The sequence below is a fragment of the Ptychodera flava genome, chromosome 2 (genome assembly GCF_041260155.1).
Source record: "Ptychodera flava strain L36383 chromosome 2, AS_Pfla_20210202, whole genome shotgun sequence".
In the NCBI taxonomy this organism is placed as follows: domain Eukaryota; kingdom Metazoa; phylum Hemichordata; class Enteropneusta; family Ptychoderidae; genus Ptychodera; species Ptychodera flava.
In genome coordinates, this window is record NC_091929.1 from 51551087 (window position 1) to 51578406 (window position 27320).

At 39.3% G+C, this 27320-nt stretch overlaps 3 protein-coding genes and 1 long non-coding RNA gene across 5 annotated transcripts in view; 1 reads left to right on the plus strand and 3 right to left on the minus strand.

Moving 5' to 3' along the window:
• Positions 1 to 335: 335 nt before the first annotated feature.
• Positions 336 to 27320, minus strand: part of LOC139123450 (piggyBac transposable element-derived protein 4-like) — a 909605-nt gene continuing 882620 nt past the window's right edge. The window contains exon 3 of the mRNA XM_070689588.1: positions 336 to 2389. Coding sequence (XP_070545689.1) covers positions 1312 to 2373 — 1062 coding nt within the window. The 5' untranslated portion in view covers positions 2374 to 2389 and the 3' untranslated portion in view covers positions 336 to 1311. The remainder of the gene's footprint in view (positions 2390 to 27320) is intronic.
• LOC139150897 (uncharacterized) lies at positions 6784 to 7635 on the minus strand. The gene has a single exon (XM_070723354.1). It carries the CDS (start codon positions 7633 to 7635, stop codon positions 6784 to 6786), a length of 852 nt encoding a protein of 283 aa, XP_070579455.1.
• On the minus strand, positions 7790 to 10792 carry LOC139150902 (uncharacterized). Its single transcript, XM_070723366.1, has one exon. The coding sequence runs from the start codon at positions 10790 to 10792 to the stop codon at positions 7790 to 7792; it is 3003 nt and encodes a 1000-aa protein (XP_070579467.1).
• LOC139123393 (uncharacterized) lies at positions 20495 to 25360 on the plus strand. Of its 2 annotated transcripts, XR_011549649.1 has the most exons (5): positions 20495 to 20681; positions 21398 to 21482; positions 21989 to 22077; positions 22515 to 22669; positions 25104 to 25360. It is a non-coding gene; the product is annotated as an uncharacterized lncRNA (long non-coding RNA). The 2 variants fall into 2 exon arrangements; XR_011549648.1 differs by lacking the exon at positions 20495 to 20681 and having other exon boundaries at positions 21332 to 21482; positions 25104 to 25349.

Here is a 27320-nt window from a genome sequence, read left to right on the forward strand (position 1 = left end):
ATGAGGTAATTTTGTTTATTTATGTAGTGTAGAAACGGACATATTGAATGTGCCTCTGACATTAACACTGAGGCGACGGGTTCCCACAAGGCCGATCTCATGTTTCCATGTTTGTCGGTCCGCAGCTGTCAGTTTGAGCAGTTATGGTCTGAACTACCCTGAGCTGACATGTGATCTTTACTGTGTTGATGTATTCGAGGTTCGTACAGCCTAGGGAGCCGTATGTAAATGTCGAATACTATTTGCATAATAAAAATATTTTTATTACGCATTTGAGAGATTACAGACTGGGGAAATCGACTGTTAGCTACTCAGATGCATTTTTCATCGCACACCGACTCGCTCTCTGCCAAAACAGGAACTGCTCTGGCTGAGACCTTGTCTTGCGATCGTCCGATGCAATCATCGTTGTAACTCGATCTTTACCCCAAACGCAAACGTGTTAGACTCAATCATTCACTTCACACAACCACACACAAAAGTACATCGTACTCACCGATAGTTTGCGAGTGAATGTTTTTTTATTTCCATGTCAACTGTGTAATAAAGGGTTGTAATACCGACAAATGTTCAGTCCGTGCATAGTCAAGTTCTGCGGTCCTCTGCAAACGGCATTCACACATTGTGCTCTCGCCAGCACGCTTGTCTGTACCGTGGGTGACACAGTGGTAACTGGCAGGTGAGGCAACAGTTGATTGTCTCATGAACACGATTGGGACGAGTTCCATGGCCTACTATCCGTCCTGCACGTCGACACATCACGCAACTACGTCTTCCGTCCGGATTGCGACCCATTCGATGACCAACTCTTTCCACATTGGTAGGAATGAGACGTGGTGCCGTCAGACTAGTTCCTCTTGGGGGACGTTGCCATGATCAGAAATTACCGATCAGCTGTTTTGCTACTTGGGCGCGAAACATGAGCTGACGTCTGTATCTCGATCCACTTTGACCGTATCCATGAAGTGATGCCATGTTGTGGAAAGCGTTCATGAGTGCCTTGTTCAGCTCGTGGTAAAACACAGCTCTGTGCCACCGTGGCGATGATCGACCTGGCGTGTAGTAAGCCAGCTGTTGATCGGTCAAGTCAACACCTCTGAAGTACTGATTGTACATTACAGCAACGTTCGGGCATAGTACTTCAAGTCGTTCAAAAGCACCGGTTCTTTTATCTTTACATCGGCGCCTCACTAGCGCTCGATTCGGTCTCCGTGCAGAGACTGCCGTACTCATAAATTTCACCATTTTTGTGTCTTTCCAGGCACATACTGTCATTGCGCCGTCTTGAAATACTGGGAAACTACCACGTGGTCATCGTTTTTCGTCGTCAGCATAGGACGTTACGACATGTGGATCATAGTTATCGGCATTCTTTACTTCATCGGGTAAACCTAAGGTGTACATCCTGCAGGTTCCCGTGGCAGCAATATTATGCACGTAGAGATGGTCAAACAACGGGGCAGAAGTGTAATATGAGTCCATAATGACATGATGTCCTAACTCATAGTAAGGTCGAATCAGCCGGGAAACAACTTTCCCAGGTCTATTTCCCCTGAAAACTCGGGGGTCGTCTGCAGCATCGGGATCAAGTGGGTGATGACAGTTATCAGCGACAGGTTGATGGACTTCGTCGTTGAAAACGTAACCCGTGGCGGACTCACTGAGAGTGTAAACTCTCATTCCATATTTGTGCGGTTTTGCTGGATTGTAGAGAACATTCTTTGTGCGGCCCCGGTAGGGGATGACTCCTTCGTCGATTGCCAGTTCGCACATCGGGCTCCGGTGCATTCGGCTGTTTGCATTCACTCGATCAATGACATTTCGTACTTTCAACATCCTATCCCGTTTCTCACTTATTTTTTGGGCTGTATACATGGCTGTGTTACGAGCACAGTAGGGCTGTGTGCTGTAGTATAAATATCGCATCAGTAGCTTGAAGCGATCACGGGAAAAAGTTCTCTTGACGAAATTATGACCAAAGCAAACATGGTCTGACCAATACAGCTGGATTTCAGGCTGCCAGCAAATTCCGAATAGCACCATCACTCCAATGAATGCTCTCATTTCGACAACTGTCGTCGGTGTCCAGGCCGATCTTTGCCGTTCCCTGGCATTTGCCCTTCTCCTCTGTCTAGCGTAACGATTAGTGCATCGGGTAATGAATCTTATCAGATCCTCGTCGAATATTTGCAAAAACCATTCAACTTCTGAAGCATCGTCTGGCAGCGGGTTGATAAGCCCCGGCTCTGGACCAATGAACTCCGGTAAAAGATCGAAATTACCAGTTCGTAGGTCTGTGTATGGTCTGTTCACGGTACCACCGGCAATACTCGTTTCGTAGTATTCCTGTCTACACTCTATTTCTTGTTGCATTGTGGTTTCTCACTGCCTGTAATATACAAGCGAGAGAAAGAGATGAGCTTTACGAACCAATGTTTGACGTCAGCGGCAACAGATGTGCCGTCTAAAATTTCTAATGTTTGCGTACAGTGTAAACACTTTGAGGTCACACGAACGGACGCATGTTTCCCAGGCAGAGAAACAGTAAACACTGCCGATGACAAATAACATTCACTCGCACTTCATTTTTCATATGTATTTCATGATTCTATTCAGATAATAAATTCATGAAATGCATTTTTCTTTCATATGTAAATAACGAACACCCCAGGTTGCTACACATTGAGGTATTTTCTCACTTTGCCCAATATTTCATGGATCGTTCTCGAGAGAACAGATCGTCTGGTTATTGATAAAAACCAGATGTTCGCGCGAACCGACGGCTGAGCGAGGTCGTGCAAACCTTAGTAGAAAGGAAGCAGTCACCGCAGTGTTAACAAATTACTTAAGTTATCTGTAGACATGATATCATCTTGCAATGGTTCCAGAGTCTCATTCTGATGTCTGTAAGTTATCTTTGACATCTGGAATTGATACAGTTTCTAAGATAACGTCGCTTTGTTAGCTATCATCAAGGATTAGAGTAAGCATTGTTTTTGATCACTTGACGTCTCACCAACTAACCATTACTGAAGTAATGACAAAGACCAAAGCGGTTAATGTTTTCAACCTCACAATTCTTCACAAGTTAACCGTCGAATACAGCATTATTTGTAACCATCATAAAACAATGAGTAATGAGGTTAGTGTTTTTAGCGCATAGCTTTAAATAACTTAAAAAATGTAAATGACTGATCGTGTCAAATTAAATAACAGGCTCAGCATCTTTGTCTGATCAGTTGTTGGGGAACACACAGAAACCATAACTGTACACTGCACTAGAAGAGTAGACATTTTAGATAGTCCTTTATAATTAGTACATTTGAAGGGTTCCTTGAGAATTGAATGACTTTGTTTTATGTCCTCACAAACAACGGAAAGCATTATTTCTTATTGAAGCATTACTAATGAGTGAAAAATGAGCTCAGCCTGATGATCATCAGATCGAGAGTGCCCTATGCTTTAACAAAGACGTTCAAATGCCTTGTCTGATTACTTGTCAAGGATTCCGCAATATGGTAATTTTGTTTATTTATGTATTGTAGAAACGGACATATTGAATGTGGCTCTGACTTAACAAATTACTTAAGTTATCTGTAGACATGATATCATCTTGCAAAGGTGCCAAAGTCTCATTCTGATGTCTGTAAGTTATCTGTGACATCTGGAATTGATACAGTTTCTATGATAACGTCGCTTTGTTAGCTATCCTCAAAGAATTAGAGTAAGCATTGTATTGATCACTTGACTTCTCACCCACTAACCATTACTAAACTAATGGCAAAGATCAAAGCGGTTAATGTTTTCAACCTCACGATTCTTCACAAGTTAACCGTCGAATACAGCATTAGTTGTAACCATCATAAACAATGAGTAATGAGGTTAGTGTTTTTAGCGCATAGCTTTAAATAACTTAAAAAATTTAAATGACTGATCGTGTCAAATTTTATAACAGGCTCAGAATCTTTGTCTGATCAGTTGTTGGGGAACACACAGAAACCATAACTGTACACTGCACTAGGAGGAGTAAACATTTTAGACAGTCTTTTATAATTAGTAAATTTGAAGGGTTCCTTGAGAATTGAATGGCTTTGTTGTAGGTCCTCACATACATGGAAAGCATTTTTTTTATTGAAGCATCAGTAATGAGTGAAAAATGAGCTCAGCCTGATGATCATCAGATCGAGAGTGCCCTATGCTTTAACAAAGACGTTCAAATGCCTTGTCTGATTACTTGTCAAGGATTCCACAATATGGTAATTTTGTTTATTTATGTATTGTAGAAACGGACATATTTAATGAGGCTCTGACATTAACAATTTACTTAACTTATCTGTAGACTTGATATCATCTTGCAAGGGTGCCAAAGTCTCATTTTGATGTATGTAAGTTATCTGTGACATCTGGATTTGATACAGTTTCTAAGATAACGTCGCTTTGTTAGCTATCCTCAAAGGATTAGAGTAAGCATTGTATTGATCACTTGACTTCTCACCCACTAACCATTACTAAAGTAATGGCAAAGATCAAAGCGGTTAATGTTTTCAACCTCACAATTCTTCACACACACAAAACATGAATTTGCTATTTTAAGCATGTTTTTATAAAACTGTACCCTGCAAAAGAAAGAGTAGAGATATTAGACAGAGTTCTGCAAGAAGTAAATGTGAACGGTGCCGAGACAATTGGAGGGCTATGTTTTAGGTCTTGACATAAATTGAACAGCATTATTTCGTTTTGCAGCATTAGTAACAAGAAGAAAAATATGCTTAGGCCGATGATCATCAGACGGAGAATGTCTTATGTGTTTACATAGACGCCCTAATCCATTGTCATATTACTGGTCAAGGATTCCACGATATGGTAATTTTGTTTGATTTATGTATCGAAGAAACGGACATACTGAATGAGACTCTGACATTAACAAGTTAGTGATCTATAGACATGATATCATCTTGAAAGGGTGCCAAAGTCTCATTCTGATGTCTGTAAGTTATCTTTGACATCTGGAATTGATACAGTTTCTATGATAACGTCGCTTTGTTAGCTATCACCAAAGGATTAGAGTAAGCATTGTTTTGATCATTTGACTTCTCACCCACTAACCATTACTAAAGTAATGGCAAAGATCAAAGCGGTTAATGTTTTTTAACCTCACAATTGTTCACAAGTTAACCGTCGAATACAGCATTAGTTGTAATCATCATAAAACAATGAGTAATGAGGTTAGTGTTTTTTAGCAAAATGACTGATCGTGTCAAATTAAATAACATGCTCAGAATCTTTGTCTGATCAGTTGTCGGGAAACAAACAGAAAACATAACTGTACACTGCAATAGAAGGAGTAGACATTTTAGACAGTCTTTTATAATTAGTTAATTTGAAGGGTTCCTTGAGAATTGAATGACTTTCTTTTAGGTCCTCACAAACAACGGAAAGCTTTGTTGTAGGTCCTCACATACATTGGAAAGCATTTTTTATTGAAGCATCAGTAATGAGTGAAAATGAGCTCAGCCTGATGATCATCAGATCGAGAGTGCCCTATGCTTTAACAAAGACGTTCAAATGCCTTGTCTGAATACTTGTCAAGGATTCCGCAATATGGTTATTTTGTTTATTTATGTATTGTAGAAACGGACATATTGAATGTGGCTCTGACATTAACAAATTACTTAAGTTATCTGTAGACATGATATCATCTTGCAAAGGTGCCAAAGTCTCATTCTGATGTCTGTAAGTTATCTGTGACATCTGGAATTGATACAGTTTCTATGATAACGTCGCTTTGTAAGCTATCCTCAAAGAATTAGAGTAAGCATTGAATTGATCACTTGACTTCTCACCCACTAACCATTACTAAACTAATGGCAAAGATCAAAGCGGTTAATGTTTTCAACCTCACAATTCTTCACAAGTTAACCGTCGAATACAGAATTATTTGTAACAATCATAAAACAATTAGTAATGAGGTTAGTGTTTTAGCGCATAGCTTAAATAACTTAAAAAATTTAAATGACTGATCGTGTCAAATTTTATAACAGGCTCAGAATCTTTGTCTGATCAGTTGTTGGGGAACACACAGAAACCATAACTGTACACTGCACTAGAAGGAGTAAACATTTTAGAAAGTCTTTTATAATTAGTAAATTTGAAGGGTTCTGTGTGGGATTGTTTACGAAGCAGGATCTTTTGAGTTCAAGTGATGAAGACAGAGGCGTCGACTGTATTTCTTTAAACTTTATTACTACAGCTACGATGAACTACTGCTACAATAACATAATGTATCAGTGGGTGGATAAGTGACGACCAGATCCAGTGGTGAGCGATGCGCTCTGAGTATACGCATACACATACACTATACTGTGCATAAACATATACTAAAGTAAAGTGGCTAATTCAGGCTGTGATATAGCCGATTTTGGCGGGAAAGTAAGAAGCGTCTTTGACTTTGATTGGTTAGAGATGAGTCACACGTCAGAAAGAATTAAAACTATGTGTAAACACAGGATGTTGGAAAGAACTGAAGAGATTACAATCTGTCTTCATTGTCAAGGAATTAAGAAGTAGCTATCTTTGTATACGTTTCTCGACATTCTCCCGCCCGACAGAAAGGTATCAAGTCTAAAATTCGAAAAATCATCGCAAACTAAAACTCGAGAAAAATGCAAAAATTGAAAGTAATCGAAATACTGAGTAAAATGACTAGATATCATATGGTGAGTATATATGAGTATATAGGGTCCATTAAATAGTGTCCAATATATATTGTCCGATATATAGAGTTCACTTAGTGTTCAGGTCATGTATCCTACAACGTGCGATGGCTGCTGCTGTACGTGTAGAACGTCGTTGACCTTTACTAGGGTCAGGCAGAATTGTGTCCGTGTCATTGTTGCTTGGTAACAATGTAGAAGTGTCTGCCTTCACTTCGAGGGGATAAAGTTTCACAATAGGACGATTAGTGAGTCCGGTCGTAGTCTTGATTTCCGCAGATCGTATCATTCCATCTTTTCCGTAGTTTAATTTCTCCACGATGGCTAATGGCCAATGCATTCGTCGTTCAGTGTCACTGTGAACTAGAACAACATCTCCGACCTTGATTTTGTTGTTGGTAGTTCCGTTTAATTTGTGATGTTCACGCAAAGCAGGTAGATATTCTGAAATCCATCGACGCCAGAATTGTTCTTGTAATTGAGCAATGCGTACGTACCGTTTGTTCAAACTGCTGCTATTTCCATAGGTTGGGTCCGAAAGTTCGTCGTCGTCGTATAGTGGGTGTGGTACGCCTGTAAGTGGTCGTCCCTGCAGAAGGTGAGACGGTGATAGGGGCGTCGTGTCCTCAGAATCCGTGTACAAGTACGTGAGAGGTCGGTCGTTCAACATGGTTTCAATCTCTGTAACAATAGTGTTCAATTCGTCGAATGTAACGAAGGCGCGACCGAGTACTTTCTTTATCGCGTTTTTAGTCAGTCCGATCATGCGTTCCCAGAAACCTCCGAACCATGGGGCGCGTTTAGGAATGAAGGACCATTGTACGCGTCGATTAGCTAAATAGCGTTTCACATCTGGTGCGTAGAATAATTTCCGTATTTCATCCGCGGCGGATAAATAAGTAGAGGCGTTGTCCGAAATCATCTTCGAGGGTAGCGAGCGTCTTGCTGCGAATCGTCGGAAGGCGAGTAGAAATGATCCCGTAGATAGATCAGGTACCAGTTCGAGGTGAACGGCGCGAGTCACGGCACAGGTGAACAAACATATGTAGGCTTTTGTTTCCTTACCGTTAGGCGATTTAACGAATAGTGCTCCGGTGAAATCCACTCCAGTAATTGCGAAGGGAGGGGCGTCGTTTACGCGATACGATTGAAGCGGAGCTTGTATCGGTATTTGATAAGGTTTGCCGTTCGTTTTCCGACAGGTGACGCATTTTCTTAGCAATTTTTTCACGGTCTGGCGAATCTTGGCTATCCAGAAGCGTCGTCGAATGTAGGTTACCGTTGTCTGTAATCCAGAGTGAAGTGCGCGTGCATATGCATTCAAAATCATGGGATTGGTGAACTGGCGAGCTGGTGATAGTAGAATAGGGAACTTTGTCACAATATCCAGGGGAGCATTTTGTAGCCTCCCCCGCAACGTAGAATGCCGTCTTTGTCGGTAAACATTCCGAGTTGTCTGCTCTTAGCAACGTCTTCTTCTTGTTATCGCGTATTTTCTTTGCGATGTCGGCGAATTCTTGTCTTTGTACATCTTTAATCCACTCTATCTCAGTGCGATTGAGTTCGTCAGCGGTTATCAGTCCGGTTTTGCGAGTTGCCCTTTGTTTTAGGTTTGATGAGATAAAACGCAGGACTAATGCGGTTACGCGAAGTAACTTTGTGAGACCGCTATATCTGTGACGTCTATGATTATGAATTCCGTTTACAGAAGGTTTGCTTCTGTCATCACTAGGCTTATTGTGATCCTCACTGAGGGTACCGACATCCTCCTCAGTAGATACATGATATGTTGAGCTGTCAAACACGGGACAGATAGGCCAATCACCTTGTTTTAGCCAGGGTGGGCCTTGCCACCAGAGATTGGATTTCTCTAACTCACGGGTTGAGATTCCACGTGTCAATAAATCGGCTGGATTGTCCTTGGTTGGACAATATTTGATCGTGCATGGCACATTTCTAATTTCTTTGACTCGATTTGCAACGAATACCGGAAGTTTCTTGTCTCTTCGTGTTATCCAATGTATAACGCATTGATTGTCCGACCACAGCGTACGATCTGTGATATTGACTTTGTCTTTCAAGGCGTCGTAAACGAAGCATAGTAGTCTAGAACCGACTAATGCTGCCATAAGTTCGAGGCAGGGCAGTGATAATTCCTTGATTGGAGCGACACGTGTTTTTGCCATGACCAAAGACGTTTGGTCACCGCGGCGAAGGTATGCGGCTGCACCGTAAGCTTTACAGCTGGCATCTGCGAATACGTGTAGTTCATGATCGGCGCTCGTATTTTCGGCGAAATAACGACGGTCGATCTTGATTTCGGTGCTCGCGTTGAAGTCCGATACTATGTGTTTCCATCGATTTGCGAGGTCGGTTTCTAGCGGTTCGTCCCAATCTAAATTTCTCTTCCATATGTCTTGAATAAATGTCTTTGCTTTCACTTGAACGGGTGAAAGATATCCGAGGGGGTCGAATAAACTTGCGGTTACTTGTGTGACTTCGCGCTTTGTCGCGAGATAGTCCGTTTTCTTCACATCCCTTTTCTTAGCGTAAGCGAGTTGATCAGAGTCCGTTAACCAGCGCATTCCGAGAACACCCACGTTGGTGTTCGTTTCCAGCGTTTTGTCCTTAGCGGCTAATTTGCGTATTTCATCATTGTTCGATGACCACGAGCGAAGGTTAAATCCAGCGGATTTCATGAGAGAGTTTGCGTCAGTGTAGTATTTCGTAGCTTCCGTAGTATTGTTAACACCCGAGATGACATTATCAACATAGATATTATCTTTAAGATCAGCGGCGATTGGAGTGTTATTGTTTGACTCCAAGTGTGTTTTGACGACTGCATTCAATATGAAGGGTGAACAGACCGCGCCAAAGAGAACGGTTTTAAAACGATAAACTTTGAACGGGCTCTCAGGGTCGCTTGGGTCAGATAACCAGAGAAATTTTGTGAATTTCCGGTCATTTTCGTCAAGACGTACATTGAGAAATGCTTTCTCGATGTCACTGCTGAGCGCGATGTCATGCACTCGAAATCTGAGTAGAATTGATGAGAGATCGTTAAGAAGTGGCGGTCCAGTCTGTAAACAGTCATTTAGACTAGGTGAATCTGATTGTCTGCAGCTGCAATCATATACAACACGAATGGGTGTAGTCGTCGAGTCTTTCTTTACTGAGCGATGAGGAAGATAATGTCCGTTTGTTTTATCATCGTCGTCGACTTCCTCGGTAAAGTCGCGAGACTGTTGGTCAATTAAGATGATGTTGTACACTTTCAATAAATCGGGCGTTAACCGACGCACCATAGCGCGTGTGCGTTTCTCAGTAATGTGATAATTGGTCGGCAATGGCGGGTGGTCGACCTTCCATGGTAACTTAGCAACGTATTTTCCGTCTTCAACTCGTAAATGCGTATCACGATATAATTCGAATTCGCTTACCTCAGTGTCCTTGGCGTTTACTTGGTCTCTTATTCCGATTGTTTCCAAGTCCCAGTAGTTTTGAAGTTTCATTTCCTCTTCAACTGTAGTCGTAGCGATGTGTAGAGTGGTCGCGTCGGCGTTTGGCGCGTTTCGTATACCAGTGGGTCCCGACAATAAGTATCCACCGAATTTAGATAGGACGGCGGTCGGGCCTGGTCCCCGTACAATGTCATCTTCGATAAAGTCCCAGTAATAGTCAGTTCCGATTAATAGCGATATCTCGAATGATTCGGCGTTAGAGGGTGGGTGCGCTAATTTTAAACCCTTTATGTGAGGTAAATTCAATACGGAACGTGAAATTTTGTTTCTCACGCTGATTGATTTCTCCGGAACGATTAGCGCGCTCATTGACTTCGGACCGTCGCGTGTCTGAAGTGCGAATGTTACCATTTCAAACGATCTGGCGTTAGCAGTTTTGTCACCGAATCTCTTTAATCCGTATACGTCCGAGGTTTGTGGCTTCATATCTAGCTTCGTTACTAGATCCCGTGTGATGAAGGAAATGTCCGAGCCTTCATCGAACAATACCGTAGCGTTGAGTGTATTTGGACCGTAAGTGATTGGAACTTCGGCAGTTTTGTGTATGCCTGGCTCCATTTTCCGTTTACCCGAGTTACTCTCCGTTCTCGCGAAATTTACTCCAATCTGCGTGGCAGGTTGAGTAGATGAGGTAGGCTTGTCGTCGCCTCTATTTCCCGTAGCGTGCGTTTGAGTGTCCGTAACCTGATTGTTGGGACTTGGTCCCGTCGTAGCGTGACTCGATTCCGTGGTACACAGTGAAGTGTGATGCTTTCTTCCGCAGCGAAAGCATTTCCCTTTCGATCTACAATCTCCGACTTTGTGTTTCCCGAGGCAGTTGAAACACAATTTATCCCTTTTAACGATTTCGTGGCGTTTGCTTCGATCGGTTACTACCGTACAGTCGTTGTGGAAGTGTGGTCCCTTGCAGTACGCGCAAGTTTTCGGCTTTTTCGGCTTCGAGGCTTGGCGGGCCTTTGCGTTCGTCTCGGCGTTCGCGAAGAAGGTCGCGGTAGCTATTGGCGTTTCCGTAGATTCGGTTTCTTCGTCCACGTAAAGTATGTTCGTCGATTTCCCAGCTTTTGTCTCCGTAATGTTCGTTGAATACAGCGATTATCTTTTTCGGTAGTTTTATCCAGATTGCCCTTTCTAACATAACAGCGTATTTGTCAACAGTAATGTCGAGGTTTTCTAGCTCGCGAATGTGGTTCTCTATATTATCGTAGAATTTTCTCAGACTTGTGCGATCGTAATTTGGCTTCGGCATAGTTAATAGCGAATCTATGTGCGCGTGGATAATTTTGTGTCTTTGTCCGTAACGCTTTTGAAGCGCATTAATGGCGCGTTGGTAATTAGAGTCCGAAATACTCAAACCAGCGACTACGTTCGCGGCTTCGCCCGTTAATTGACCGCGCAGATAATGAAATTTCCGAACGGGTTCTAGCGTAGTATCATTATCGACCATGGACTTGAAGCTATCGTAGAAAGTCATCCATTGATGAACGTCGCCACTGAACGTAGGTAGTTGAAGTTTTGGTAGACTTACCGTCTTGTGAGGTGCTGAGACGGGCGGTGTACGAGCTTGCCTGAAGGTTGAACTTGGGGTTGCTTCGATGGGTTTGTTCTCCTTCTCTCCGATGAAACGCTTGATTCTGAATATCTTCTCGTGTGTCTCTTCGTTGTATTGCTGGAGGTCGGTAGATATGTCGTCGATGTCTCCATCTTCGGCGTTAGTGATGATCAAACTGTCGAGTTTTTGTATCTCTTCGTACGTTTCCTCCACTCTTGCCAGTATCATCTCCAGTATGAACAGTTGTTCGGGGTCGCCCTGAAACGCAGACATTGTGGTTTCGGCTTTCTTGAGTTGGTTCGTCACTATTCCGCGGTAGACTCCTCGTGTCCTCTTCAGGTTTGTCGTAGCTGGAGTTGCCATTCCCTCTGCTTGCGCTGACTTCGGCTTAGCTTTCTTCTTTGAACTCATCCTGGTCTCGGCACCAAAAACAATGTGTGGGATTGTTTACGAAGCAGGATCTTTTGAGTTCAAGTGATGGAGACAGAGGCGTCGACTGTATTTCTTCAAACTTTATTACTACAGCTACGATGAACTACTGCTACAATAACATAATGTATCAGTGGGTGGATAAGTGACGACCAGATCCAGTGGTGAGCGATGCGCTCTGAGTATACGCATACACATACACTATACTGTGCATAAACATATACTAAAGTAAAGTGGCTAATTCAGGCTGTGATATAGCCGATTTTGGCGGGAAAGTAAGAAGCGTCTTTGACTTTGATTGGTTAGAGATGAGTCACACGTCAGAAAGAATTAAAACTATGTGTAAACACAGGATGTTGGAAAGAACTGAAGAGATTACAATCTGTCTTCATTGTCAAGGAATTAAGAAGTAGCTATCTTTGTATAACGTTTCTCGACAGTAAGATGTTCCTTGAGAATTGAATGGCTTTGTTGTAGGTCCTCACATACAACGGAAAGCATTTTTTTATTGAAGCATCAGTAATGAGTGAAAAATGAGCTCAGCCTGATGATCATCAGATCGAGAGTGCCCTATGCTTTAACAAAGACGTTCAAATGCCTTGTCTGATTACTTGTCAAGATTGCACAATATGGTAATTTTGTTTATTTATGTATTGTAGAAACGGACATATTTAATGAGGCTCTGACATTAACAATTTACTTAACTTATCTGTAGACTTGATATCATCTTGCAAGGGTGCCAAAGTCTCATTTTGATGTATGTAAGTTATCTGTGACATCTGGATTTGGTACAGTTTCTATGATAACGTCGCTTTGTTAGCTATCCTCAAAGGATTAGAGTAAGCATTGTTTTGATCATTTGACTTCTCACCCACTAACCATTACTAAAGTAATGGCAAAGATCAAAGCGGTTAATGTTTTCAACCTCACAATTCTTCACAAGTTAATCGTCGAATACAGCATTAGTTGTAACCATCATAAAACAATGAGTAATGAGGTTAGTGTTTTTAGCAAATTGCTTTACATACCTTAAACAATTTAAATGACTGATCGTGTCAAATTAAATAACAGGCTCAGAATCTTTGTCTGATCAGTTGTCGGGGAACAAACAGAAAACATAACTGTACACTGCAATAGAAGGAGTAGACATTTTAGACAGTCTTTTATAATTAGTAAATTTGAAGGGTTCATTGAGAATTGAATGACTTTGTTTTAGGTCCTCACAAACAACGGAAAGCATTATTTCTTATTGAAGCATCAATAATGAGTGAAAAATGAGCTCAGCCTGATGATCATCAGATCGAGAGTGCCCTATTCTTTAACAAAGACGTTCAAATGCCTTGTCTGATTACTTGTCAAGGATTCCGCAATATGGTAATTTTGTTTATTTATGTATTGTAGAAACGGACATATTGAATGAGGCTCTGACATTAACAAATTACGTAAGTTATCTATAGGCATGATATCATCTTGCAAGGTTGCCAAAGTCTCATTCTGGTGTCTGAAAGTGAACTGTGACATCTGAAATTGATACACTTTCTGAGATAACGTCTCTTTGTTAGCTATCATCAAAGCATTAGAGTAAGCATTGTTTTTGATCACTTGACTTCTCACCCACTAACCATTACTAAAGTAATGGCAAAGATCAAAGCGGTTAATGTTTTCAACCTCACAATTCTTCACACACAGAAAACATGAATTTGCTATTTTAAGCATGTTTTTATAAAACTGTACCCTGCAAAAGAAAGAGTAGAGATATTAGACAGAGTTCTGCAAGAAGTAAATGTGAACGGTGCCGTGACAATTGGAGGGCCATGTTTTAGGTCTTGACATAAATTGAACAGCATTATTTCGTTTTGCAGCATTAGTAACAAGAAGAAAAATATGCTTAGGCCGATGATCATCAGACGGAGAATGTCTTATGTGTTTACATAGACGCCCTAATCCGTTGTCATATTACTGGTCAAGGATTCCACGATATGGTAATTTTGTTTGATTTATGTATCGAAGAAACGGACATACTGAATGAGACTCTGACATTAACAAGTTAGTGATCTATAGACATGATATCATCTTGAAAGGGTGCCAAAGTCTCATTCTGATGTCTGTAAGTTATTTTTGACATCTGGAATTGGTACAGTTTCTATGATAACGTCGCTTTGTTAGCTATCACCAAAGGATTAGAGTAAGCATTGTTTTGATCATTTGACTTCTCACCCACTAACCATTACTAAAGTAATGGCAAAGATCAAAGCGGTTAATGTTTTCAACCTCACAATTCTTCACAAGTTAATCGTCGAATACAGCATTAGTTGTAACCATCATAAAACAATGAGTAATGAGGTTAGTGTTTTTAGCAAATTGCTTTACATACCTTAAAAAATTTAAATGACTGATCGTGTCAAATTAAATAACAGGCTCAGAATCTTTGTCTGATCAGTTGTCGGGGAACAAACAGAAAACATAACTGTACACTGCAATAGAAGGAGTAGACATTTTAGACAGTCTTTTATAATTAGTAAATTTGAAGGGTTCATTGAGAATTGAATGACTTTGTTTTAGGTCCTCACAAACAACGGAAAGCATTATTTCTTATTGAAGCATCAATAATGAGTGAAAAATGAGCTCAGCCTGATGATCATCAGATCGAGAGTGCCCTATGCTTTAACAAAGACGTTCAAATGCCTTGTCTGATTACTTGTCAAGGATTCCGCAATATGGTAATTTTGTTTATTTATGTATTGTAGAAACGGACATATTGAATGAGGCTCTGACATTAACAAATTACGTAAGTTATCTATAGGCATGATATCATCTTGCAAGGTTGCCAAAGTCTCATTCTGGTGTCTGAAAGTGAACTGTGACATCTGAAATTGATACACTTTCTGAGATAACGTCTCTTTGTTAGCTATCATCAAAGCATTAGAGTAAGCATTGTTTTTGATCACTTGACTTCTCACCCACTAACCATTACTAAAGTAATGGCAAAGATCAAAGCGGTTAATGTTTTCGACCTCACAATGCCTCACACAATTAATCGTCGAATACAGCATTAGCTGTAACCATCATAAAACAATGAGTAAAGAGGTTAGTCCTTTTATCGCATAGCATTAAATTCCTCACATTTTTAACGAGATATTGTGTCAATTAAATGACAAGACTCAGAATCTTTGTCAGATCAATTGTTATGGCACACACAAAAACTAACTGTGCACTGCACTACAAGGGGGGAGAAATTTTAGACAGTCTTTTGTAATTAGTAAATTTAACCGTTTAGTAAGAATTGCAGGGTTATGTGTTAGGTCCTCATATACCAGGTATATATTGGAAAGCAGTATTTCTTATTGCAGCATTAGTAATATGCTTAGCCCGATTATCATCAGATGGAGAGTGTCCTATGTGTTAACATATACGTTCTAATGCATTATCATATCACTGGTCAAGGACTCCACAATATGGTAATTTTTGTTGATTTATGTAGTGACAAAACTGACATATTGAATGAGGCTCTGACATTAGTTAAGTTATCTCTAGACATGATATCATCTTGCAACGGTTATAATGTCTTTTTCTGACGACTGTAAGTTATCTTTTACATCTGTAATTGATACAGTTTTTAGACAATGTCGCTTTGTTGGCTATCACCAAAGGATTAGAGTTAGCATTGTTTTAGATTACTTTACTTCTCACCACTAACCAGTACTAGTTACCCATCGAAATATGCAATAGTTGTCACCATCATAATGAATTAGTAATAGGGTAACTATCAATATTTTAATTGAATATCTTTGAATACCCTCAAAAATTTTAACGAGTCATCGTGTCAAAGTAAATGACATAGCTCAGAATCTTTATATGATCAGTCGTTGTACAACACACACAAAACATGAATTTGCTATTTTAAGCATGTTTTTAGAAAGCTTTTATAAAGCTTTTATAAAGCTTTTATAAAACTGTACACTGCAAGTAGTAAATTTGAACAGTTCCATGACAATTCAAGGGGCACTTGTTAGGTCTTGACATACATTGAACAGCATTATTTCTTATTTCATCATTAGTAATGAGGAGAAAAAATTGAAGCGCGATGTTTTAGGACTTCAAATACGTTGGAGAGTATTTTTTCTTATTGAAGCATTAGTAATGAGGAGAAAAAATAAGCTTAGCCTGATTATTATCAGATGGTGAGTGTCTCATATGTTTATTTAGACGCACCAATGCATTGTCAGATTACTGGTCAAGGATTCCAATTTGGTAATTTGTCATCACCATAAACAATGAGTAATAGGGTAAGTATTTTCATCGCACAGTTTTAAATTCCCTTAAAGTGCTGTTGTCGTCGCGCTGGAATGTTGACAAACAAACTTTTATGATTAAAAGTCTTTTCAACTTCAATTGCAGTGAGATGAAAGTGGTCCCTCACTTTGTAAACGCTTCTGTGATACTCAAGATTATACAAGTATAAAATATTAAGATCGGAATCGACCTTCATAATCTTGTGCCCTGAAAAAGTACACCAAAATAACTCTCATGGCATCTCATAGCACTGAAATATTGCCATTTACAAGTTTTTGCGGCCATCTTGAACATATATGAAAATGACCAAGGGTGCCTGGATGGCATTATGAAGATCTTAATTCAGTAGACTTTTAAGATACATAAACCACCAAGAATCATTTTGGGCCCGAAATTTTTAGGTTCGACCAAAAATCAGGGTTTAGGGAGACATTGCCAAGGGATTCATTTCTCTCATTGCCCAACACGTTTAACTCTTAATTTGCATAAAAATTCAAAATACAGTCTTGCTAAATATAAGAAAAGTATTCTTGACTGTATTGATCTGTATAAACACTGTTCAGCTAATACAATACGTAAAGTATAATTGGGTTGTCATGCAGTGTAGTGCAAAACAACATCACTTTCAACATGATATAATCACTAGTAAATGTTAACTATAATATTAAACTCCCTTCCTAATGATCACAGTATGTGAAACAAACACTAGTACTATTCAAACGTGTTCCTAAGTTTAGCAAATCATGACATCATTTAATCTATCGTTCAACAGTCATTAAAAGCTAACATTGTTAGTATTTTATTTGAAAAATAACAGTATAATAATTACATAGACCGAGAACCATTAATATGTTTTAATATATGGCATATGCATTCTAGTATAATTTCATCAACAAAATAAATCAATTTCTCTGGTGAATTTGTAATATAATATTTCCTACTCGAACAAATATTTCATCTTTAAAATCATCAACTATTACCACTTACTCAAGTTAAAATTTACTTTGATTAACTACATAACAAAAACGTCTTTCAAAAAACAAAAACTAGTAGTGCTTTTTTATATAAACATATTTCTGAATACCTTATGAATTAAAAAAATGTAAACTATATAACACTTTTACTGACTCAAATAATACTGTAATACGCTATGTATTCAAATTGTGAATTCATGCTGAAGTGCTTTCAATAAATTTCTATATGGGTCCCTTTTGGTGAAGAGTTTTTCTGATAACCCATTTTGTTATTCAAACCAATATATTGCATTTCCATGTTTTAACCATTTCCGCGTTTGGTACTGCTTTTGAATCTCCAAACAATGTTTAGTGAAAATCATGATTATAACATGTCCGCTACTTGTCTGCTACCCTCCTTTACCTTGTGCTCTATAGGCCGTTGATTTTTAATCAAATTCTGATGTGTAAAAACGTCCGCTATCTGTCAACTAATTTCTGCTACAGTATGTTTGGTAATAATATAAAAAATCCTGTGAGAAAATTTAACTGCATTCCTTAAAAAATCAAAAATGTTATGTAATTTAATGGAAAATTCACAAAAGATAAATATTATTGACGATTAGATTTTCAAAAAGCATTTCACACAATGGTTTAACCAAAGTAACTCTTATTTCATACGTAGTATCCGTTATGCCATTTATATGACTAGAATTGCTGCACATTTAATATCAGTTGTATTTTAGACAATTCAAAACAACTTTCAATGTTTCATAAACAATCCTTGGTTTTCCATAATAGTTTGACATATATGTTTCACAAAGCGTCCGGCCTTTCTTATCATAATAGAATCGTTAACACTAGTACGTGGGCAATATACATTACGAATTGAAATATATATAGGTGCGGTATATTCAGTTACCGCTAATCCTGCTAACGCTCGCTACGTAGCGTAGACCGTGGGAAAAATATTGTGCCTCGAATCCTGTATTGCTTATACATTGCAGGATTCGATGCACGATATTTCAACTTTGGAACTTCATGCCCGGTAAAGACTGTAATAACGCTTTGAAATATTGTCAACAGTAGGCTACTTTTGAATCTCTGTATCTTTAATCTTAATGTTCATTGGAGTTTATGGGTGCATATCATTAGCTGCAGCCACTCATTGAAAGTGCTATCCAGAAGATTGAAAAGTTAAGCATTTTCCAGCTACTTTCTGTTCTTCACTTTTGGCCTGACCTTACATAATGATGTTCTCCCTTAACTTATACAAGTTTTGTCCTAGCATTTCATCGAGAATCTGAGATTTCAGCGATGGTTCTGTTTCCTGTATCTGTATTGTTATTGCATCTAATTGCGGGCCTGCATATTTCAGTGAACTATTGTGGAGATGACTCTCGAATTTGCTATCAATTGACCGCTCCCTGACAGATGCATCTGACTTATGCCATCTCAAAGGAAATCACTCTATACCTGTTTTATAGCTGTTGTGTTCTACTATACATGCTGTACGCATATACCAGTTATGCAAATATAGTATACAAGGTCACGTTTACTAAATCTGAAACATTCTGCTTGTAAGAAAACTCCCCATCGATGTTTTTAATTGCTTCAAGGAATATAAGATCTTAAAACGTACCAGAGGGCGTCGGCTGGTAAACGCACTCGCCGTAGACCTACAGGTAAACCGAGGGAAGCAGCTACTGAACAAACTCCTCAGAAGATCGATCTTCTGACATTAGCCACATTGAGTGTCCAGTCATTGAGTAACAAATCTTCGGAAGTTGCTGATTACATAGTAGAGAAAGGCATTGACATTTTATGTGTTACAGAATCATGGCTGAATGAATCCGGAGAAGAACATTTTATCAATGACTGTACACCAAATGGATATTCTTTCCAACACCTCTTCATTGAACAGAAGTCAACTACTGGTGTTACCCATTGTGGTATAGCTTTTATTTACAAATCGACCTTGACATTGACTGCTTGGAAACCTGAACATAAAATCAGTCCATTTCAAGCCTCGGAAGCAACCTTTCAATACAATTGCATCTCACTCAAAGCTGTGATTGTTATCGTCCCCCTCCATGTGGTTACTCAGTTCCTTAGCGAGTTTAGATCAACCATTGTAAACTATACTACATATGCATGGAATATAATTCTTATCGGTGACTTTAAAATCGCTGTGGACAATATCAATGATACCAATGCCAGGAAATTTACAGATCTTCTGTCTTCGTATAACTTTGCTAAGTTTGTTGATGAGCCAACCCAAAAACACGGACACACATTGGCTTTGGTAATATGCAACAATGACTAACTCGTATCATCCCTGCATGTAGATGGCTTCCGTTCCTCTAATCACAATCCTGTTTTTGCAAAGTTATCTCTCCCGAAACTATATAGTTCCAAAAAGGACTTTACATATCGTCAACTGTGTAAACTTTCAACTAAGGATTGTTGAAAGACCTTGACAGGATTACAGTACTCTCTGATCCACCACGTGATCTGAATGATGCGGTTCATACCTATAATTCAAAACTTTGTGAACTCTTTGACAAGCAAGGACAAACGAAAAAGCGTATCGTCACTGTGAGATCAAACTGTAATTTGTATACACCCGAAATTGCAATTGCCAAGAAAACTAGACGTTCTGCTGAGAAACAGTGGTGTAAGCCAAAAATCGAAATTCATCGACAAATTTACTTAGATTCATGCAAAAATACCAATGCCCTCATTTGAAACGCAAAAGCAAACTACTACGAAGATCTCATTGAGGAGACTGCACATAACCAGAAGTCTCTCTTCAAATTGTATCATCAATTTCATCGTCACCAAAACACAATTTGCTTCCGTCCCACACTTCTGCATTGAAATTGAGTAATCGTTTCAGTTACTTTTTTTCTACAAAGATCATAGACATCCGCTCATGCCTAGATGCTCAAAGCTCATCTGATGTCTGCGCAAGTAGGTTAAGGCATGGGCGAGAAACGTTCTCATGAATATGCATCAAGACTTATGAATATTTAAACATAACTCTGCGCATGCGTAAGCGTCCCTGTTGACGCGTTGAGCCAGCTTGCCTGTTCAGGGCGTTCATAATCACGAACTCACCAGTATATATGGACCAAATATTTCGGGAACACATGGACATTGCTTGCAAAGAAAGCAGAATTGCTGCAGCGGCCGTTGTTTGTCACAAAAGTTATATCATATGGTGAGTAACAAACGCGAATATGCTTCTATGAGCTGTGTGTAGCTGAACGGCCACGGCCCAGACAGATTACGATAGTATGAGGTCAACTTGCGTAAACAGTACGTGTTTTGGGGTTGGCTGGCTAGGCTGCCTTTGAGCTTTGTAGGCAAACTCTGCTTTGTTCATAACTATGAACTACGGTTGTGAAGAGAGGAAAATCCGATCCGTATTTTCGAAAATGTATAAGTTAGGCTTGTGTAATAATGGCGGCAGGAAGGAGGGAGGTGGACAAAAACTCCATTGGCTGTGACTGAATAAACGTTTTATTTACATGACAAGGTACATCAAGGTACGGGTCACTTAGTTCATTGATTATGTGACCTTAAAAAATCACGTGATTTTCTCTTTGTACTATGGTCAGTCAGCTCAGCAAGGACTATTTCATCCACAAAATTTAGAGTGATTTGATGTAGATCAACATCAACAGATTCAAAAATTTCTTAGACAGCACATGTACATGCAATAATTGACTGTGCGAGAACCTGCACAGAATACATGTTTGACCATGTTTTATCACACTTGATAAAGGCAAACATTACTATTTGATTGGTATCTTATTTCATTGCTAAATTGTTTCAGTAATCAAGTATGTACACAGCAATCAAATATTTCATGATATAGACACAAGTTTCCTGCATACAACAAAAGAGCATAAAGTTAATAATAACTTTCTACAGAATATGCTTTTGGAAGTCAATGACTGGAAGGAAAGGCATGAGAATGTGAAGAGCACTGTCACATGATTAATTCAAATGACTGATGGTAAGTCTCTTCCAATTCTTTGATCTAAACTACATTATATTATTATTCATAGTCAACACCCCAGTGTTGCAGAAATTTTGCTGCTATTAGTTTCTGTTTGTAGACTCTGTGTATCTTTGAATTACTTTTATAGTCATCTAGGGAAGGAAGATCACCACAATGAGACACACAGAACTGTTTCTCCCACTCTTTGATTGTAAAGTTTGCTGTATTATATGCTTTCAATATTTTTGATGCTACTCTGGCTTTTATTTCCCTGCTGTGTGGATTATTTTTGAGCTGTCACCTGTATTTACTGAATTCTCTGACTTCAAGTGTTTTACCGAGAATGAACTCAACATTTTTCATTGTGTCTGATTCCTTTGATTTATTTGTGGAATCTGCTACTGCTGTTACAGCGTTATTTGCACTTCTGTCATCACAAGTGTCTTTATTGTCATTAGTGTTTCTGGCAGTCATTTCTGTTTGTGTCCTTGTTCTGATGTTTATGTTGTTGACATTTTCAGAATCTTCAACTTCATTCACAGCCTCTGAAATATCACTTGACGAAGCAAACTCATCTTGGCATTGCCTGCCACCACCGTTGCCACTAAAGGTAGGAGTATCTTGTGCTATGTAATCCTCTTGTTCAACTTCTACAAACACATCTTCATCTGGACCACTGCAACTTTCCTCATTGTAAAAACCAGTGTTAATTTCAGGCTCTTCAGGGTTTGATATGTCTTCAGTACTGTCATCATTATTGCCTGTACGGTAAATGACAAAACACTCAAATTTATAGACATTGGGTAATATCTGCCTGTTAATATAAACCATGATATAATTTTTCAGCTACAAGAGATAGTATTGTAATTACAACAGAACATACACATACAATTCTTATGAGATGTCTTAATATTTATTTATTTCACAATCCCTCAGGGGGACTACATTAAAGCTGATATCACTGTAAATTGATGTCTCACCGTTGCCATTGGCAGAATTGTCCATCATATCAATTACATCACTGCTGTCTCCATTCTCATTGTACAGCCGGACTTGCTTCAATGGTAATGTGAACTGTGAAGAAGTATCTTGCATCTTCTCAATACACTTGGTCCAGCAATCAGCAACATACTGGCTCACCTTGTACTATGTTGTGGAACGGAAGTGATGCAGTGCTAGTCCTTCCTGAAAACATTTATACAGTAAGTGTTGAATTTCACAGGGATAAGAGCAAAACATGTATAATATGTGGTAATATTTCAATTATTTTGTGTCTACTTAACACATAAAGACAATTTGCAATATTCTCGTTGACTGATAAATTCTGATCTGTAAATAACTATAAATTATTCATTAAACATACACTGGTTGTCTAAGTATGTTGAACACAGAGTGTGATATATTACCACATGTGATCAGTCAAATATTTGCAGCATCATAACATGCAGGACTACAATTTTCCTGCTAAATACAATCATTTTTACCTACCTCACGGAATTCTGGTTCAGCATAACTATCATGAAACTCCATTCCATTTTCAGTCACCTTCCACCATACACCTTGGCCAGGTAACACATAGTCTGCTATCCTCTCTATGTGACTTTGAACAAGTCTTGGCCTTCTTTGTAGCAGTTCCTTTCCTAGAACTGTGTTAGCATTTTGGGGTAGTTGTATTGCAAGCTTCTTGATTTCACCTTCTTGTTTTTCAAGTGAGTCTCCCTCAGCATTTACTTCATCTTCTGCATGAAGTCGTACTATTGCATTACCGATTATACCACCCGGACGTTTTGATGAAGTGTTTTTTGTGATTCTTTTGATGCGATTGAAAACACGTTCCTGGTTTTCAGTATTTGTTGATCGTAGGCAGACAATTCTCAGTTGTTCAGGAAGATGCACAGTAAGATTATGAAAATATCTGCCATAGAACCGCCGGGTTGTCATTGTTTTGGGACAGCCAATTACCTTTTTGCACAGGTAGCCATGAGTAAATGCAAGATTGTAGCATCTCAATACTTAGCGTGGATTTCTGTACTCATCACGTTGGTAAGCGATTTCACATATTTCCACCAGTGTATCAATGAGTTGGCCTTGATCTTTGCTCATTTTACCCCCGGTAATCTGCCCTTCAATATATTTGGATAGAAGTATGATAGCTTTCCTTGCATCAGATCCACGGATTTCATCTTTGTTGTTGCAGGCGTGTTTGATAAACTCTTTCATGTCCTGTTTGTGTTCAACATGAGAAGGTAACTCCTCAAATAGATTTGTAATGTGGCCCTTGAGGTCATGGAGTGGCTCACAACGCAGTACTTCATACTTCTCACAATTGATTTCACTAAGTTTGGCCTCAGGATCTTGTTGTAATAATGAAGGCACTCTTCTGACTCCATGTAGAATTTCATTTAACTTTTCTTGTAGAGCTGGTTTCAATAACCCATCAGTATCTTCGTCTCTCTTCCAGTTCTTCTCTGAGCTCCTTCACAGACAGATTTGCAAATGGATGTAGTTTTGATCTGTTCTTTCTCCACATCACACTATTTTTAGTTACAAGGGAGCGTTTGTCTTCATACGACAATGGCTTTATCTTGTAGCAGTAGCTCAAGTCATCATGCCGTCTTGCATCTGCACCACACAAGCATTGGAAATGCCCACCGACCTGTTGACCTTCTTCAAATTCTTGAGATGGTCCATCACCATGGAAGAACCTGTGGGTGTCTTCATACTTAACATTTTCCAATGATGTGACAGGTTTTTTTGCAGCTATCAAATCAGCAACCCTTGTATCGATATAGGACAACTGGTCTGCTTCAGAACAATTAAATCTGCCCATTATGTACAAACGAGGCTTTTCAACTAGACTCTGAATGTCCAACGGGGTGCCATACAATTCTGCATATTCTTGTCTGGTGAGAAACACTGCAGGATCATACATCCAACTCACCATGAAAACTACATGTGAGTGGTTTGCTACACTGCTGTGGTCATGCCACACTTTGAAGTGTCTGGTTGTGGCCAGTGTTTTCACCTTTTCTCTCATAGCTTCCACTGACATATCACCATCATATTCATTGATTTTCTTCAGGACAGCAGCAAGGTCCTCTTCTTGCAGGCTTTCAAAATGATCAGCTTTGTTACTTCTCAACACACCAGCTTCGTCATGTCGTCTCAGTTCTTCCTGTCTGATCTTCAACAGAGGTATTTTTCTTCCATACACAGAATAGCTTTCTTTCTTTCTTCAATTCATTGTTTTCAAGCTTCTGTACAGAGAATACCCTTGGTGCAATAAGATCTCCAATGTCGATTTCACCGCTCAATATTTTCTGTTTGAGAATGCCTTGCAGTTTCTTGGCTGACTGATGCTGGGGTAAAGTAATTTCTCCTCGTGGACCTCGTTTACATTTACGTCTCACCTTTCTATCATAATCTCTTCCCTGCACTTTCTTGTTCACATTAAATTTGTCAACATCTATACCTTGATTTCTTGCATAGTCTTTCATTATCTGACCAGCATTTGCTGCGATAACACCATGATCAGAAACAGAGGGGACTTGATATTTTCTTCCTAGCTCACTCCAATTTACACTTTGACCTTCCTTGTACTGGGATATTTCATTTATGAATTCTTCTTTATTCCAGGTTCTTGATGTATGATGTCCCACGTGATTGTGACAGGATCTTTTACCCATCTGTTCAAGTTCAAGTCTACGGTTTACCCGCTCTTCTGCTGAATTACGAGATTCGAATTCCTGAACTAACCGTGCCCTTTCATAACACGCAAATGACGTACCTGTGCCCAATACAGCGTACAAATCACGAAAGCCCTCAGCATATATTTCTTCAATCTTTCTCTTTGCGTGTCTTAAATTTGATCTCCTTTGTTGTTTAGCCTGAGTTGGCGTTATTTTATGGAGGTGTAATTTCCGGAGATTTGTAAGCTCATCTGCAAATTCTGTGTTGTGTATCTTCAGAAAGAAAGCATTGCACCTTGAATAAAAATCATCAGCTTGCTTAGACTTATCTCTCTGTGTGTATTTTACTTTGATCCCATCAGTATTTGAGCTTTTCCCAATTGTTGTGTTATTCATGCCTTCCTTTAAATTGTTGATTTCGTTCACTGCCTCAAGAAAGGTTGATCTTGCACGCTTCTTGTTGTGCTTATTAAGTATATGCTTATCAACATCTGTTGTTTGGCATGCAGAACAATCAACAGGCGAGTGTTGCTTTTGCCTATACAATGCCAACTTCTTCCAACTGGCGTATGAGAAATGATTCAAGAAGGTTTCTTTTTCGCCAGCTCGATTGTAATTCTCCCAGTTGCATTTATCTCTCAGGTTTTCTCAAACAGACGTACCTTGCCTTGGAATAGCTTAAAATCGACCAACATATTGTGGTTTGTCTTCATCATGTCACAGTATCTGTCATACCTGCACTTTGTTGACAGCTGCGCTGAAGGCATCAATTTGGCGCGTTTCTTACTGCCAACACTATTTTCAGACTCTCCTAAAGGCAACTTTCCGGCCTCTACGTCGATGACTTTCGTGCCCCTGGCAGCAATCGTCATAAAATAGCTACAGAAACTCATACTGCAATAGCACTGGCGTTGATCGACGGAAAATCTCAGGGTGATTTTTACCAAATTTTTGCCGGCAAAAACTCTCCTGGCTCGCCTCTTAAATTTGGCGCCTATTGTAGCCCATAATGCCTTGCGCATAGCGGCGGTAATTTGATATAAAATGACAAAAATTTGCAAAAATATGAAGATCTTTGTGCCTAAAGTTGTATTCTTTGTCCTAGGAGGAGAGACGAGTCGGCAAACAAATTTGGTATTCAGATTCATTATCCACATTTATTTCACAGAAAAATTACCAACACTGACGTAAACTTACTTGCGCATGTCTGATCTGACGTCATGATTAGGAAAAATCCAGAAATTTTGACGAAAACCCGAGAAAAATCACAGTTTTTGAAGACGTTGCAGCTGGTGAATACACTGCAAACAGTTGATCAAACGCGTCAAATTTCCCATAAAGCATTGTGATAGAGCAGGCGCCGATAATCGTTTTTCTAACAGGCGATGGGGTCATGACCTTTTGGATCGCTTGCGAGATGTCCCGATCGTGTACAAAGCGACCAGATTTCTTTCCAAAATTCCAACTTGTGGATCGCATTTTTTTCGAGAAATTTTGCTATCCCGAAACGTAGGCTTAAAATATCTTTACAACCACACCTTTAACATGTATGATTTGGTAACGTTTCTTTAAAAATTTACCGAAATTCAAACAAGAATTGACGTTTCCAACAAATCGTAAGTATTTGGCTCAAATATGAGGCGATTAACTCAAAATTTTTTCTTTGTAAAGGGTGTTGATCGATTGTACTGAACCCAATCTGTTATCATATGCCGAAAAAATATAGTTTAAACATGGTTTACAAGTCAACTTGGAATATGCCGATATAAAATATACTCGATTTTGGCGGGTAAATGTCGATATAAAAATCACGTGACATCTTTTATGCAAATTTTAATGACATAAACTGAAAGAGCTATCGAAACTACGTGTGTGTACCAAATTTCATCAAAATATGACCAGTAGTTTTTGAGAAATGAACTTCAGCTCGAAATTCGGTCTGGACTCACACTAGACCCCTGCCTTAACTCACTTGCGTGTGGTGATATGGAAGTCGTTTCTTCAGTATCATTTGATCATTTTCAACCAGTATCAGAAGAAAAAATCAGTGCGCTCATCAAGAAAACGCCAAACATATGCAGTTTGGATCCATCTCCACATCATTTGACAAGCTGTGTCTTTAGAAGATACACCTGATTATCAAATGATTGCTAATCTGTCACTG